This window comes from Vulpes vulpes, chromosome 10, assembly GCF_048418805.1.
Source record: "Vulpes vulpes isolate BD-2025 chromosome 10, VulVul3, whole genome shotgun sequence".
NCBI classification, from domain to species: domain Eukaryota; kingdom Metazoa; phylum Chordata; class Mammalia; order Carnivora; family Canidae; genus Vulpes; species Vulpes vulpes.
The window spans coordinates 52,272,450-52,289,963 of NC_132789.1; the positions used below are offsets into that span (position 1 = coordinate 52,272,450).

General features: G+C 41.6%; 1 protein-coding gene across 15 annotated transcripts in view; it reads right to left on the bottom strand.

Annotated features, from left to right (window-relative positions):
* The window catches only part of MAST2 (microtubule associated serine/threonine kinase 2), a 213,387-nt gene that overhangs the window by 17,126 nt on the left and 178,747 nt on the right, over positions 1 to 17,514 (bottom strand). For all 15 annotated transcript variants that reach the window (XM_072724105.1, XM_072724104.1, XM_072724103.1 and 12 more), the window contains 3 exons: positions 15,413 to 15,567; positions 13,892 to 13,967; positions 2,570 to 2,779 (listed from right to left, as the gene is read on the bottom strand). In XM_072724105.1, coding sequence (XP_072580206.1) covers positions 2,570 to 2,779; positions 13,892 to 13,967; positions 15,413 to 15,567 — 441 coding nt within the window. The remainder of the gene's footprint in view (positions 1 to 2,569; positions 2,780 to 13,891; positions 13,968 to 15,412; positions 15,568 to 17,514) is intronic.

The following is a 17,514-nucleotide window of genomic DNA, read 5'->3' on the forward strand; positions in this document are numbered from 1 at the left end:
TCCCTAATGGAGCCTGCTCCTCCCTGCCTATGTCTCTGCCTCTTTCTGTCTCTGTCTCTCAATAATAAATAAATAAAATCTTTAAAAAAAAACACTCAATAATTTCCCCATTGCCTTCATGATAAGATCTGAGCTCCTCAGACACTTCAGCCTTTGCCCTCCTGCTCTAACTTTTCAAATTCATCTACTAACTTTTCCCCCCTGCAGGCATCCTTCACCTATTCCTGCCAAACTAGTCTCTGCAATTCCTGGAATGTACCAAGTTCCTTTATACTTCTCCGAGTGGCCTGATTCCAGGGGCTGGCTAGTGCCAGCTCCTGGTGGGCAGACGGACCATAAGTGGTTGTCACTGTGTATCCTTTATTGTTCTCATGATACATTTACTGTTTACATTTGTTTTGTTGCACACAGGTCTGTAAACATTGCCTAAGGTATCTGTATATAGCTTGGGCTTTGTAGCTTTTGCTTATTCAAAATTCACATGTTAATGACTTACCATGGTGGTCTACTTTGGGCATTATGTGGTTAAAAAAGAAAATACTTCCCCTCAAAAAACTTTTTAACGTGGAAACAATACATTTCACAGAAAAAAAAAAAAAGGAAAAAAGAACAAAAAACTGTTTCCTAGGTCTGGTGAACTCCTACCTACTCGTCAAGACTCAACTTTTCCCGAACCCTCCATGAAGAGTTAGTATATTCTCTGTCCTCAGAACAGACCTCTATTATTCAGTGCTCATCAATCACAATCACTTTAATACACAAAAGTGAGATAATTCATGCAGAGGACTCAGTGTAGCGTCTGGTACACAGGACACTTAATAGATGATAGTTGTTCCTTTCACTTGTTAATGGGTCTGAACCCCATTCAACAGTGAGGTTCTTGAGCTGAAACCTGCAATGAAGATTTTTCTGCATCCCCAGGGCCTAGCAAATTAGGGAACAGATGAATGCACTGACTCCATATTCAGTGTTCTGATTGCACCAAATAGCCACCTCCCAGAGGGCCATGAGTCAGGAAAATGCCTGAAGGTTTTGGGCAAATGCTGACTTTAGCATTTCAGAAGGTCATTTTAGATAAAGGAGCAAACTAGGAAATCACTCCACCTTGATTCTTTACCTGATGCCACAATCCCAGATTCCTAGCCACTGTTAGAAAGTTATTCTCGAACAGAAACAAAGAGTTGCTAGGGATTTGCATGAGAATTTAGTTTGCTAAAATCATACTTCTACAATGTTCAAATTTAAGTATTTCTCCTGAAATCAGAAAAAAAAAAATTTGTACGAGGAAGCACTTTTTCATCTATTAAATCAAAACTTTCCTCATTGTAACTCTTGCCTACTTGGTTAACAGGCCTTTGAGAGGAAAGGGCACACATCTGCCACCTATTATGTATGAGAAATCTTCCAATATTTGACAGCAATGATCATGGTCATCTTTAGTTATCTTTCCCTAGATTCAACTGTTTCCTAATTAAAAACAAAACAACTCCCTGCTCCTAATTTCCAGACTCACACACTGAAGTCCTATTTGATCATTAGCTCTGGGTTCTCAGCTCAGTTGGTACTATACCAGAGCAAGGTCACATGTCTGGAGGTAATAGGGGTCTAGATTAGGAAACACTCTAGTGCTTGAAGGCATACATGTCCTCCCCACTATACTTATGGTATAATACAGGGCAACTGTGATTTGAGTGGGAAGGCAACTGACCACCTTAGCGTAGAGGCTAACAGGAAAGCAAACCCTGGAGCAGGAAGCAGTGCTTGGGAACTCACTCACCTGGGTGGCTCAGTTGGTTGAGCATCTGACTCTTGGATTTGGCTCAGGTCATGATCTTGGGGTCATGGGATTGAGTCAGGCTTACTTACATCAGGCTCACAGTAAGAACAGAGTCTGCTTGAGATTCTTTCTCCTTCCCTCTCCCTCTGCTCCTCCCCCACCACTCGCACATGCGTGCACTCTTTAACATAAATAAATAAAAATCTTAAAAGAAAAAAAAAAAGGTACTCACTGTATACTCTGGTCTTGACCATCTCTTGGTTACTTTATCTCTAGCCTCCCAGAGAAGACTTTTCACAACGGGGAAGATCAGGTCTCTAAACACCTAAATCCCTACTACCAAACTTCTCATTACATAAATACAATGTCAGCAAACAGATAAAAGTATAGTGCACGCCCCAGTCTGTTTTCCTTTGGCTGAGCAGAACCAGTCTGAAGGTTCTGCTTACAACAGTATTTCCAACTAGAAGAGAACCCACCACAGTCACTGAGGCCACTTTTAGGCTTTGGGTCATAAACTTAGATACTTATGAATAAAAAAAAAAAAGATACTTATGAATACTACCAATGTTGGAGCCTCAGGTAGAATAAGTGGAATCAGAAAAAAAGCAGGCTTCTCTTGTAATGCAGGGGACTGAGGAGGAACCGAAGGGGGTGGGTCCTGCATGGGCAAGGAGGTGACAAACTGGCTGAAAAGACTGGAAACACCATTAATGCCTTTATCTTAGCTTGGAATAAATAACCCACTACCTCATGGAGCATTTACCAGAGTTCCAGCACAAGGATACTCACATCTTGTAGAAGTTTCTCTAAATTCTCTTGAAGTTCATAGAAGTAGTGTGATGTAATGAGACGATTCCGAGATTTATCCAGGCAGTCTCGGGCCATCTCAATCACCTGATGATGAATAAAGCTCAAGGTTCCATCTGCCAAGGGCAACACGCTATCTGGAGTGTTGGAGGAAATGAATTCTGCAAGACGCTCTTCCATTTGTGCGGTGGCCTGCAAATAAAAGCAGGAAAAGTGACATATTCCTTCTAGTTCCAGCTCAGTTGGAAGCTCAGCCTGGACTAGTAATAGCCTGAAGATTGGCTCTGTGATCCTGGTTTCCTGATGCTGCATTTGGGGAACTTGACAACTGGACACATGAAAAGATCATCCTTAAGTCAAGTCTAAATATAGTCAAGGGGCACGTAGGTGGTTCAGTGGGTTAAGTGTTCAACTCCTAGTTTCGGCTCAGGTTGTGAGATCGAACCCTGCATGGGGCTCTCTGCTCAGTGGGGAGTCTGCTTCCCTCCCTCTCCCTTTGCCCCTCCCCATGCTCCTGTGCTCTCTGCTCTCTCTCGCAAATAAATAAATCTTTAAAACAAACATAAACTGTATAGTCAGGGCCCTCTATCATCTGGCCTTATCTGTCTCCCCCCGCCCAATCCTTGGATGGTATGCTCATTTGCTCTGAGGACCTGGAAGTGTTTGCTGCTCTCCCCCTATAGCATGTTGCTTCATACCTGTTTATGCTGTTCCCTGTGGGTTCACCTGCCAGGCCTGCCTGGAAAACTCCTATCATTCCTTCTAATCTCAGTTCCCACATCATCTGCCACTCCTCTGGGAAGTCTTTGATTGCTCCAGGCCAACTAGGGTTTCCTTTCCTCTGTGCTGCCACTGGCCCTCCCAATTGTATAAACCTACTGTATGAATACTGCTGCTTTCTAAAGACTTCTCTGCAAATTTCAATTCAGAGAGAATTTGATTTATCTCAGGATCTTCTTGCTTGACCTTAGGGCCCAACTGGACGAAGCAGATGCTCAGAGAGTGTTTGTTGAAGGTGTGAACCTGCCTCCTCATGGACCTGGACCCTCAGCAGAGCAGAACAGGAGTCTGGCTCAGAAGCCTCTTGGGAACCTAACTGCACAGTTAGGCCAAGTGATAAATTACACCAGTCAACAAGTTCCTAGCTGCCTATTTAGGACTAGGTCTTCTTTGCTTTGCCACCAGGTGGCAACTTCTGATTTCCAATTGGGTTTGGGGGGGGGGTGTTTCAGATATTTTCACCATAAGCATTTTTGCCACAAACATTTTTACTGCACAACTAAATGGCCATAAGGCAATTTTGCTGTAAAAGAAAATAATAACTGGTTGACAGCATTGTTTGACAGTTTCATTTCATTTCTCCAATGATGCAGAATTCCCATTCATCATCTAAATCTTAGCCTTCATGACAGTCTATACAGTGGCTCAGAGTTTTGAATCCATATGCCCTATAGAAATTTGGAAGGTCTATAAATGGACATATGACAATATGCCAAGGACAAACAAGAGCATGGAAGGCTTTCACAATACAATACAAAGCTCAGTTGTAAGTATGTATCCTCATGGGACACCTGGGTGGCATCTAGCTCTACGCTTGACTTGGAGTTGGCTTGGGATTCCCGTTCTCTCTCCCTCTGCGTCCCTACCCCTGCTTGTGCTTTCTCTCTCTCTCTCAAATAAATATTTTTTTAAGTTTTATTTTTTTTAAGTTTTTATTTATTTGACAGAGAGAGAAAGAAGGCAAGCAACAAGCAGGGGGAGTGTGAGAAGCAGATTTCTCATCAAGCAGGGAGCCCGATAGGGGACTTCATCCCAGGACCCTGGGATCATGACCTGAGTCGAAGGCAGATGACTAAGACACCCAGGGGCCCCTCCAGTTTAGTGCCTGCCTTCGGCCCAGGGCATGATCCTAGAGTCCCGGGATCAAGTACCACGTGGGGCTTCCTGCCTGCATGGAGCCTGCTTCTCCTTCTGCCTGTGTCTCTGCCTCTCTCTCTCTCTCTCTGTGTGTCTCTCATGAATAAATAAGTAAAATATTTAAAAACACACACACACACACACAAAACCATACTCTCATAGAGAAACTGACATTTCTTTTTTTGAAGATTTTATTTATTTATTTATTTGAGAGAGTGAATGAGAGCAAGAAAGCATGAGCGGGGGGAAAGGCAGATAGAGAAGGAGAGGCAGACTGCCCACGGAGCAGGGAAGCCTGGTGCTGGGCTTGATCCCAGGTCCCTGGGATCATGACTTGAGCCGAAGGCAGACCCTTAACCAACTAAGCCACCAAGGCGCCTCTAGAAACTGATACTTCTCTTAAAGGATGAAATTTTGGTGAAAAAAAGAAAAAGTGTGATGTTGAACAAGAAGATGAATCTACAGATAAAACCAAAATACATAATACTAAGACCAAAAGACTTTGAAGACAAGTGCTTAGGTACAATGAACAAAATAAAATCAGTTATTTGTGCTATATTGCCATGAATCTACACTATACATTTTAAATGTATTAAAATATTTTATATTTTGCAATAGCCTTTGATTTTCTTTTTCTTTTTCTTCTTTGTTTCCTTATGCCCCTTTTAATGAATATCCTTCATTTGTTTTCTGGGACCTTATCTTTTACAGCAAAATTGCCCAGTGGCCAATTAGTCATGTAGTTAAAGTGCTTTTGGTGAAAACTACCTAGAACTGTAAATATAAACCATATGTGCACACAGGTATACAGTGTGTGGAGAGAGAAAGAGGCTTGGGGAGGAGAGAGGGAGTGGAAGGAAAGGAATCTTAACACATTTTCTCTAACACTGCATCTTTACATGAATGGAGACATGCATACAAAACACATGCAATGCTAGAATGACAACACCTAATAAATATAAGGAGGAGGAAGAAACATGTGAGGTGCATTTTAAACACTACACACTCCTAATTTAATAATAATTTATGATAAATAAACTTTATTTAAATTCAATTTAGTTAACATATATTGTATTATTAGTTTCAGGGGCAGAATTTAGTGTTTCATCAGTTGCACATTGCTCATTACATCAAATGCCCTGGCCTCCTTAATCACCCAGTCACCCCTTCTTCCCACTCACCCCTCCTCCAGCAATGCTCAGTTTGCTTCCCTAGAATTCAGTGTCTCTTATGGCTTGCCTCCTTCTCTATTTTCATCTTATTTTTCCTTCCCTTCCCCTATGTTCATCTGTTTTGTTTCTTAAGTTCCACATGGGTAAATCTTATGGTATTTGTCTCGGATTTATTTTGGTTAACATAATACCCTCTAGTTTCATCCATTTCATTGCAAAGGGCAAGTTCCCATTCTTTTTGATAGCTGAGTAATATTCCACTGTATAGAAATATCAGGTCTTCTTTATCCATTCATCCACTGATGCATATCTGGGTTCTCTCCATACTTTGGCTATTGTGGACATTGCTGCTATAAACCCTGGGATCACCACATTTGTATCTTTGAGGTAAAATACCTAGCAGTACAATTGCTGGGTAGCAGGGTAGCTCAATTTTTAACTTCTCTAGGAACCTCCATACTGTTTTCCAGAGTGGCTGCACCAGCTTGCATTCCCACCAGCAGTGTAAGAGGGTTCCCCTTTCTGTACAACCTTGCCAACATCTGCCATTTCCTGAGTTGTTAATTTTAGCCATTCTGACTGGTGTGAGGTGGAATGTCATTATGATTTTGATTTGTATTCCGCTGGTGCTAAGGGATGTTGAGCATTTTTTTCATGTGTCTGTTGGCTATTTGTCTATCTTCTGTGGAGAAATGTTTGTTTATATCTTCTGCCCATTTCTTGACTGGATTTTTTGGGTTTTTAGGTGTTGAGTTTGATAAATTCTTTATAGATCTTGGATACTAGCCCTTTATCTGATAGGTCATTTGCAAGTATCTTCTCTCATTCCGTTGGTTGCCTTTTAGTTTTGCTGATGATTTCTCTTGCTCTGCAGAAACCTTTTGTCTTGATAAAGTTCCAATAGTTCAATATTCCTTTTTTTTTTTTTTTTTCTTGTCTTTGGAGACCTGTCTAGCAAGAAGTTGCTGTGGCCAAAGTCAAAGAGGTTGCTGCCTGTGTTCTCCTCTAGGATTTTGATGGAGTCCTATCTCACATTTAGGTCTTTCATTCATTTTGAGTCTATTTTCATGTATGATATAAGAAAGTGGTCCATTTTCATTCTTCTGCATGGGTCTGTCCGATTTTCCTAAAACCATTTGTTGAAGAGACTATCTTTTCCATTGGATATTCTTTCCTGCTTTGTCAAAGATTGGTTAATCGGCCATAGAGTTGAGGGTCCATTTCTGGGTTCCCTATCCTGTTCCATTACTCTATGTGTCTGTTTTTTATGCCAGTACCATACTGTCTTGATGATTACGGCTTTGTAATACAGCTCAAATTGTGATGCCTCCAGGTTTGGTTTTCTTTTTCAATATTACTTTGGCTATTTGGGGTCTTTTCTGGTTCCACACAAATTTTAGGACTATTTGCTCCAGCTCTGTGAAAAAGGTCAATGGTATTTTGATAGGGATTACAATGAATGTGTAGATTGCTCTGAATAGCATAGACATTTTAACAATATTTGTTCTTCCAATCTATGAGCATCCAATGTTTTTCCATTTCTTTGTGTCTTCCTCAATTTTTTTCATAAGTGGCTCTATAGTTTTCAGAGTAAGATCCATTTTACCTCTTTGATTAGGCTTATTCCTAGATATCTTACGATTTTTGGTGCAATTATAAATGGGATCAATTCCCTGATTTCTTTCTTCTGCTTAACTGTTAGTGTATAGAAATGCAACTGATTTCTGTGCATTGATTTTATATCCTGAGATTTTGCTGAATTCTTGTATCAGTTCTAGGAAATTTCTGGTGGAGTCTTTTGGGTTTTCTACACAGAACATCATGTTGTCTGCAAAGAGTTAAAGTCTGACTTCTTCTTAACTGATTTGGATGACTTTTATTTTTTTGTTGTTGTTTGACTGCCAAGGCTAGGATTTCCAGTACTATGTTGAACAAAAGTGGTGAGAGTGGACATCAGTGTCATGTTTATGACCTTAGAGGAATAGCTTTCAGTTTTTCCCCACTGAAGATGATATTTGCTGTGAGTTTTCTCTATGTGGCTTTTATGATATTGAGGTGGGTTCTCTCTATCCCTATGTGGTGGTGAATTTTAATCAAGAAAGGATACTGGGGACGCCTGGGTGGCTCAGTGGTTTAGAGCCTGCTTTCAGCACAGGGTTTGATCCTGGAGTCCCGGGATTGAGTCCCACATAGGGCTCCCTGCATGGAGCCTGCTTCTCTCTCTGCCTGTGTCTCTGCCTCTCTCTCTCTCTCTCTCTCTCTCTCTCTCTCTCTGTGTGTGTCTCTCATGAATTAATAAAATCTTTTTTTTTTAAAAGGATACTGCATTTTGTCAAATGCTTTTTTTTTTTTACATCTATTTAGAGAATTATATGGTTTTTGTCCTTTCTTTTATTAATGTTCCATATCATACTGTTGTCTTGTGAATGTTGAACCACCCTTTGCAGCCTAGGAGTAAATCCCACTTGGTTATGGTAAATAATCTTTTTAATGTACTTTTGGAGCCCAGTAGCTAGTATCTGTTAGAATTTTTGCATCCATGTTCACCAGGGATATTGGTCTGTAATTCTTTTTGGTGGGGTCTTTTTCTGGTTTGGGGATCAAGGTAATGCTGGCCTCACAGAGTTTGGACGTTTTCCTTCCATTTCTCTTTTTAGTTTATTTATCTGGGGGTGGGGAGGGGAGAAAGAGAGAGAGAGAGAACAAGCAGAGGAGAGGAAGGAGAATCCCTGCTGAGCAGGGAGCTCAATGTGGGGCTCAATCTCAGGACCCCAGGATCATGACTTGAGCCAAAGGCAAATGCTTAATTAATTGAGCCACCAGGGACCCCTTTCCATTTCTATTTTTTGAAATAGTTTCAGGACAATAAACATTAATTTTGCTTTAAATGTCTGGTAAAATTCCATTGGGAGGCTATCTGGCCCTGAACTCTTGTTTATTGGGAGATTTTTGATGACCATTTCAATTTCCTTGCTGGTTGTGGGTCTGTTCAGGTTTTCTATTTCTTCCTGTTTCAGTTTTGGTAGTTTATGTTTCTAGGAATGCATCCATTTCTTCCAGATTGCCTAATTTGTTGGCATATAATTGCTCATCGTATTCTAATTGTTTGTATTTCTTTGGTGTTGGTTGTGATCTCTCCTCTTTCATTCATGAATTAGAGTCCTTCTTTTCTTTTTGATAAACCTGGCTAGAGGTTTATTTATTAACTCTTTCAGAGAACCAGCTCCTAGTTTCGCTAATCTGTTCTGGTTTTACTTCATTGATTTCTGCTCTAATCTTTATTATTTATCTTCTGCTGGATTTAGGCTTTATTTGCTGTTCTTTTTCCAGCTCCTTTAGGTGTAAGGTTAGCTTGTGCATTTGAGACTTTTCTAATTTCTTGAGAAAGGCTTGTATTTCTATTTACTTCCCTCTTAGGACTGCCTTTGCTGCATCCCAAAGGTTTTGAACAGTTGTTTTCATTTTCATTTGTTTCCATGCATTTTTAAAAATTCTTTAATTTCCTGGTTGACCCATTCATTCTTTAGTGGGATGCTCTTTAACCTCGAAATATTCGAGTTCCTTCCAAGTTTCCTCATGTGATTGAGTTCAAGTTGCAAAGCATTGTGGTCTGAAAATATGCATGGTATAACCTCAGTCTTTTTATACTGGTTGATTCACTATGTGATGTATTCTGGAGAATGTTCCAGGTGCACTCAAGAAGAATGTGTATTCTGCTGCTTTAGGGTGAAATGCTCTGAACATATCTATGAAGTCTATCGGGTACAGGGTGTCATTCAAAGCCCTTGTTTCCTTGTTGATCTTTGGCTTAGATGATGTATCCATTGCTCTGAGTGGGGTGTTAAAGTCCCCTACTATTATTGTATTATTACCAATGTGTTTCTTTAACTTTGGTACTAATTGGTTTGTATTTTGGCTGCTCCCAAGTTAGGTACGTAAAGATTTACAATTGTTAGATCTTCTTGTTGGATAGACCCTTTTGTTATGCTATAGTGCTCTTTTTCATCTTGTCACAGTCTTCAGTTTAGAATCTAATCTGTCTGATATGAAATGGCTACACCAGCTTTCCTTTGATGTCACTGGCATGATAAATGGTTCTCCACCCCCTTACTTTCAATCTGGAGATGTCTTTGGGTCTAAAATGAATCTCTTGTAAGCAGCATATCAATGGATCTTGTTTTTTATTTATTTTTTATTTTTTTAAAGATGTTTTACTTATTTATTCTTGGGGGGGCGGGCAGAGACACAGGCAGAGGGAGAAGCAGGCTCCATGCAGGAGCCTGATGTGGGACTCGATCCCGGGACTCCAGGATCAGGCCCTGGGCCAAAGGCAGGCACTAAACTGCTGAGCCACCCAGGGATCCTGGATCTTGTTTTTTAATCCATTCTGGTATCTTATGTATTTTGATTGGAGCATTTAGTCCATTTACATTCAGAGTAGTTACTGAAAGATGAATTTAGTGCCATTATATTACCTGTAAAGTCAATGCTCCTATAAATTGTTTCTATTCCCTTCTGGTCTATTGTTATTTTTGTGCTCTCTTTGCTTACAGGATCAACTTTAATATTTCTTGCAGGGCTGATTTAGTGTTCACACATTCCTTTAGTTTTTTATTGTCCTGGAAGCTATTCATCTCTTCTAGTCTGAATGACAGCCTTACTGGATAAAGTATTCTTGGCTGCCTATTTTCCTCACTTACCATGCTGGATATATCAAGGCAGTTCTTTCTGATCTGCCAGGTCTCTGTGGATAGGTCTGCTGCCAGCCTTATATGTCTACCCTTGTAGGTTAAGGACCTCTTATCTTGAGCTGCTTTCAGGATTTTCTCTTCATTTTTGAAATTTGCAAAATTTCACTATTATATGTCAAAGTGTTGACCTACCTTTAACTGATTTTGAGGGTGGTTCTCTGTGCCTCCTGGACTTGAATGCCTGTTTCCTTCCCCAGAGTAGGAAGTTCTCAGCTATAATTTGTTCAAATAAACCTTCTGCCCCTCTCTCCCACCCCTCATCTTCTGGGACCCTTAATATCTGGATATTATTCTGCTTCATGGACTTGCTGAGTTCTCTAAGTCTCCCTTTGTGATTCAGTCATTTTCTTTCTCTCTTCTTTTCAGCTTCCTTATTTTCCATCATTTTATCTTCTCTATCACTGACATGCTGTTCTGCCTCACTCATTCTCATTTTTATAGCCTCCATTTGGGACTGCATCTTGATACTACCATTTTTAATTTTGGCCCGAATAGATTTTAGCTATTTTATTTCTACAGTAAGGGATTCTATAGCATCTTCTATGCTTTTTTCAAGCCCAGCTAGTATCTTTATAATCATTGTTTTAAATTCTAGTTCAGACATATTACTTATACCTGTATTGATTAAATCTCTGGCAGTGAATATTACCTTCTATCTTTCTTTTGGGGTGAATTTCTCCATTTCATCATTTTCGTTAGAAAAGAATAAAAGAGAAAAAATAACAATAACAATAATGATAACAGGAAAAAAAACAGAAAAAACAAACAAGGAACAAAACAAATTTAAAAATTAGATCTGGGGTGTGTTTTGGTCTGTTGTTATAAGAAACTAGTTCCCAAAATTTAAGAAAAAAGGAAAAACATATATATATATATATATATATATATACAAAATAAAATAAGAAACACTAAAAGGAAACAAAAAATATATATAGTGTATATATAAAAATAAAAATTTAAAAAGAATTGAAAAATAATAACTGAAAAAAAAATACTGAAAGACTAAAGAATAAAAAAACAATGGATGCTATTTATTGTTTTCCCCAAGAGCTTTGTAGGCCTCTATGACCAGTAATTTAGTGTGAGCCAGTTGTTCATACTAGTCTTCTGGGGGAGGGGCCCATTGAACTGATTCTCAGGTGTACTTGCCCTAGTGGAAATTCACCTCCAGTGCACAGGGAGGCAGGGCTCAGTGTAAGTAGCTCCGGATTCTTCTATGTGGCACTACTTTGCTTCCTGAAGGCTTTCAGCACTGACAGGAGCGATGAAAATGGTGGCACACTGCTCTAGCCCTGGAGCTGAAAGTTCATACCCCCGCTTCAGTGAGCCCACACAGAAAAGCAGTCCTTCACTCTTGTCTCGTGGGGTTCCGTCAAAACTCTGTGTTCACCTGGCCTGTGCCCGAGTGTTTTTATCTCGGGCACATGACTGAGTTTCAAAACTCTAAATTTTATGGATACCTCTGGTGCGGACCCATGCTCTTTCTCCCAGGGGAGGGAAGGGGTCTCCCCATGCTTTTGCTTTTGCTGGACCCCTGCCAGAAAAGCGGTCACATGACCGTACAGTGATTCACAGTTTATGGCAACACAGAGCAGAAAGGCAGCACCTAGACCTGCTGTTTTCAGCCATTTTCCCCACTCTTGTACCTGGGAACTCTGCCGCACTCAGGCACCCCTGTTCTTCTCATGATCCTGAGGATCCTGAGACCATGCTGAGGAGCCTGGGTTTCTGCCTCACTTTGCCACCCAAGCACCTTTAACCATGGGACACTTGCCACCATAGCAGACTTCTAAAAGTTCTAATTTTTTTGTTAATGATTTTATTTATTTATTTATTCATGAGATACACAGAGAGGCAGAGACATAGGCAGAAGGAGAAGAAGGTTCCCCGTGGGGACCCCCATGCAGGACTCCATCACAACCAGAGCCGAAGGCAGACGCTCAACCACTGAGCCACTCAGGCGCCCCTAAAAGTTCGAATTTTTCACTCTACTGCTTTTAATACTTACTGGTACCCTCCTTAAGGAGGCTCCCCTCCCTCCATCATATCCTGAGGTATCTCACCCAAGATCCAAGTCTCTATACCTCCTACCTTCCAAAAAGTGTTTACTTTTTTTACTTGCAGAGTTGCAGCATTTCTTTTCTCAGGCCTCTGATTTTCACAGGTACTCAGAATGACTGGAAGCTATCTAGCTGTATTCAAGGGACCAGACAAACTTAGGGTCCCTGACTCCTTTAACTCCATCCCCTATTCCTAAACTTCTTATAAAGGATTTAGCATAACAAAATGCTTCCCTAGCTGTCCATTCTGCCCCTCACACTTACTGAGTGATTACTATGTCCTGGGCACAGTTAGAAAAGTTTAATATTCATTAATCTTCACAAACTTTTTATGAGATAGATACTCTTATTATCCCAATTTACAGATGAGTTAAATAATCTGTCTAGGGTCATATAGTGAGTAAATGGTAGAAGTAGATTTGAACCCATTCAGTCTGGTTCTAGAATGTATGTCCTTCCTTACTGCTATGCTTCACTATGTATGTCAAGAGGAAAAGCACAGAGCTTCATACCATCTCCCTAAGCCACCCATGCGTGTCCAGGAGACTATACTGGAGTCTCGAAAAAGGACACTCTCAGAAGAGCAGGGAACCACTGCACACTGCAGCCTCTGGACTCAGATGAATAGGTAGACCCAGGGAAGTCTGGATAGAGGATGAAGACGAGAGGCTTGAGAGCCCCATGCTCCTTGCTGTCATGGACAGGGAGCCTGTGCCAGTTCCCTGGTTCTGACAGAGCTGGCTACATTCTGCAAGAACAGGGCCCATCACGAGAAGGCGAGAGTCAGAGTGTACAGGCATGCCGTGTTCAAAAAGAAATTCAAATGCAAAACAAGCACCCAGGTTCCACATACACAACAGTTTCTAGCCAAACTGCAGAGCTGCGGAGACTACTTCCCAGCTATCTCAGCAGAGTAATCTGCTTTCCTCAGCATTCTCCTGCTTGAAAACTCTGGCTCCCACCTTCCTGCTTCCTCCAGCCAGCACACTGGTCTGTGCACTCTCCAGGCCTGGTAATGAGGCACTGCTTCAGAAATCTGCATAGAATAAACATGCTTTCTGCTAGCCAATCCTGTTCTGCAAGGACCCTGACTTGTGGACTTGATGTGCATGGTTAGAAACAAGGTGCCCAGTTCTTTCCTTCCCCACCGACACATGGGGGAATACCTTTCTAACATTTCCTTCTAGACACCACTCCAGGGAGTAGAGAAATAGAGGCCCTGCAAATATGAGCCCCAAACTCATAATCCCTGCTACCTGCCTCATCTCTAGCAGTCTGAAAGCCTTGTGCTTATACCCTTCTCCTCCTGGTGCCTTCCTGCTCTTCTTAACTACCTCTGGAGAGAGCACTCCATCCCCTCACCCTCAGTCTTCCCACAGGTGCAGCCATCCTCAGGATTCTTACCTTGGGGAATCTTTCTTTGTATACATGATTCATCATTATTATTTCACTGTCAAAGGAAACTGGGGACCGTCCAGGACTAAATAAGAAAGAAAAAAATGTGTTATTTTAGTGCCATGGATCTCTCAAGAAGAAAGATAACCATTCCCAGAGTCCTTGCCCTCCCACTGTCTGCAGTACACCCACACACCTTAATGCATGCTGAGTTCTGGAGTCTTCCTTTTTCCTGAAGTTCCCAGGACACCTTATTTGACTCAAAATGGTGCCATCTGGAACTAGGCTACCTTCCTGTAAGAAGCCTGGTTTTCACAAAGACCTCTGCCAGGGCCTGAAAAGGCCTAAAAGGAGGAAACCACTCCTGAGTCTACTCCTAGGTGGCTTTCCTAGGATGACCTCCCCAGAACAGAGCTCTCTGGGCTTTCTTTGCTTTGGCCAGTGGAGTTGAGCATACCCCAGCATGGGGTTCTAGGAATCAAATCAAATAAAACCACCACCAAAAAAAAACAAAACAAAAAAACCCAAAAACAAACAAACAAAAAAAACAAAGGAAAACTGTATAAACCTATATCCTTTTCCAAATAAGCTGCAGCCAAGGAGGCTAACTTAGGCTCTGACCTGGGGGATAAATGAGGCCAATCCAGCCTGCAGTGAGTTATTAGCCTGGGTCACCTAAATATTCCTCTTTGGCCCATATGTAGTTACATCTTCTTAAAGGATTTCAAAGTTTGAGTCACACAAATAAATCGGTATTTGGATCCTGGCCAGTTTGGTGCCCCTGACGTGTTACCCTAGCTGAGCTAGGTTCAGAATTGTCCTGCTCTGCCTTTCCTCCCTGGAATGGGCCACGGTCTGCCTGCTGTATCAATACACATTATCAAGTATTTTAAGAGTAATATAGCAGGGACTTCCTGAGATACTATATCCCTCTCAGTCTCAAATGGCCTCAAACGAACCCTTTACCCTGTGGATTCAGAGAGCACCAAGATTCAGGTATTCCTCTGAGTGAGACAAAGAAGGGCACTGGGATCCACACTCCACAAAAACTCAAATTTGTGTTTTTGATCCTCTGCACAACAGTACCAGTGATCATCTGCATCAGTCTCTGAACTTGAACCAGTCCTTGTGGTCTGGCTCAGCTCACTTCCTGATATTCAGAGTAGAAACATTATCTGAGGGCATTCTTCCTGGGAGGCCCTGCTCCTCTGTGCTCCTACCTCAAACATATTAGCCAATTAATTATTTCCCAGGGGCTCTGGAAGGCTGAACTCTGTCATTAAAGCCATGCCCATTTTATTTTCCATCCTCTTCCTCAACCTGGAATTCTGGCATAGTTTTACCAGCTAATGCCAAAGGAAAGAGCTAATTGAAGGAATTCAGAGTTAAGTAGTTGCCACAGACACTGTATGGCATACAAAGCCTAAATTATTTACTCTTGTGCTTTATAGAAAATCAGCCTATTCCTATGCCGTGCAAACAAGCTGAGCTCCACAGATCCTAGTGTTGCAGGCAGAGAGCAGTCCTCACCTGAGGCTGCGAGAGCGCGGCCGCATGGCAGGGGACTGCCGTCCTTCCTCATCTGGTACACTCTCTGTGCTGAAATGCTTCGTCAAAAAGTGCAGCTCATCGGCTGTAGGCTGGAAGGGCAACTGGTGCAGCTTTTCCTGTGAGGAACATGATGACTAGAGGGAAAAACATTAACAAGCAGCATTACAGACACGTCTGAGGCAAGTCCAGGAACAGATAGGACTTTCCAGTCAGTGTAAACCCACAGGTAACCCAAAGCAGGCCTTCTCTGCCTTGCTCCTTTTAGCCTCCACCGGGCATGATTCCCCCACTACTCCCTCAGAGCCTTTAGTCCTGAGGAAGCCAAGATACTAGGAGCCTTCATGAGTCTTGCAGGCAGTTGGACCCAGACATTCACAAGGTGTGGGAGCTCCATAACTACCTAGAGAACTTCTTTCAGTGGTAAAGAGCAGATTCTTCTGCATGGATGCTTTGCCCTCAGTGAAGCTTTTGGCTAGTCAGGATGGCAAGAAATTAATAAATCATGCTTCCTGGCTTAGGAACTGTTCCAGGTACACCCAGCCTACAAATGTTGGGAGAACTCATTAATGCTTCCTTTCGGCTGTTACCCACAGGACAACTGGCAGGGCTGAGGTTATGAAGGCTGTGACCAGACTCCAGGGACATGAGTAGGCAAGAAAATCCAGCAAGGAAGAAAATTACTTTTAGATCTGGAACCCAAAGACTAGATCTGACCTGAAAACAATGAAGAATTCCCAACATGGCCCAATGACTGAGTCTCCAGACAAGAGCCCACTGCCAACCACAACAGACCACCTGAGGAAGTGAGCCATGCCACTGCAGGCACCCCACAGACACAGCGACCGCTGTGACAGCCCTATACAGCACCAGAATCGGTGATATCCTCCTTTCTTGACAAGACTGGCTAAGAGAGCAGGCAACTCTAACATCATTGGCTTAGTTTCTGTTCATCAGCTGATGAGGAACCTGGGGTTTAAATATCTAAATCCATTTAGAGTCAAAGCTGCAGCACCACACTAAGAAAACTCTGTTGTCACAAGTGAGTCTCAATACCAAGTGAAAAATCAGAATTTTTTGGGGGGGGGTGGGGCAAACAGCACAGGCTTCTGCCATGGAATGCTATAATACATGAAGCTGGAAATAGTTAATGGGAGGCCTCCACAAGGCTCTGTCTTGGCCACATTTTTGGAAATGGTTTGTATAGAGGCTGCAAAAAGTATCTTCACCCAACTGCCACTAACAGGAAGTAAAATTGGTATTTTAAAGTATCATAAAGACTCCTAACTCTGGGAAACGAACTAGGGGTGGTGGAAGGGGAGGAGGGCAGGGGGTGGGGGGGAATGGGTGACGGGCACTGAGGGGGACACTTGACGGGATGAGCACTGGGTGTTTTTCTGTATGTTGGTAAATTGAACACCAATAAAAATTAATTTATTAAAAATAAATAAATTATATATATATATATATATATATATAAAGTATCCCAATAAAATAAGCAGCAGCCATCGGTTGAGTCTATTAAAACTTACTGGTCAGAAAAAACAAAAAACTTATTGGTCAGATTATATATCATATATATATATATATGTATGTATGTATGTATGTATACACATACATACACATATACATGACTCTTGCCTTAGATCTAAAAAGTTACCTGTCTGGGTAAAGGATTATGGGGAAAGAGGTATTTATCGGGAAAAGATCGACGCTTAACTGCTGCTAAAAGACCAAGGAGATCTTTGATTAATTTATGAGCTATATCTAGGTCAAGGGAGGAAATGATACTCCTACCTGCTAGGGAGTCACAAATGTCAACAAGCTGCCCTGAGAAGACCTGAAGAACGTTGGAGGACATAGGGAATGGGCCACTCAGCCTGCTGCCCAACCCAGCCTGCAAAGCCTACAGTACTTACTATTTGGCTCTTTACAGAAAAAGTTTGCCAACCTTGTCAACCTGGCTTCAGTTAATACTTGTTCAATGAGTAAGACTCATTTTACGGTCAATTGTGCATAGCATTAATTAAGACATCTGTTGTGTTTTAGGCTAAAAATGTCTCTAAAAAAATATAACTAGAAGC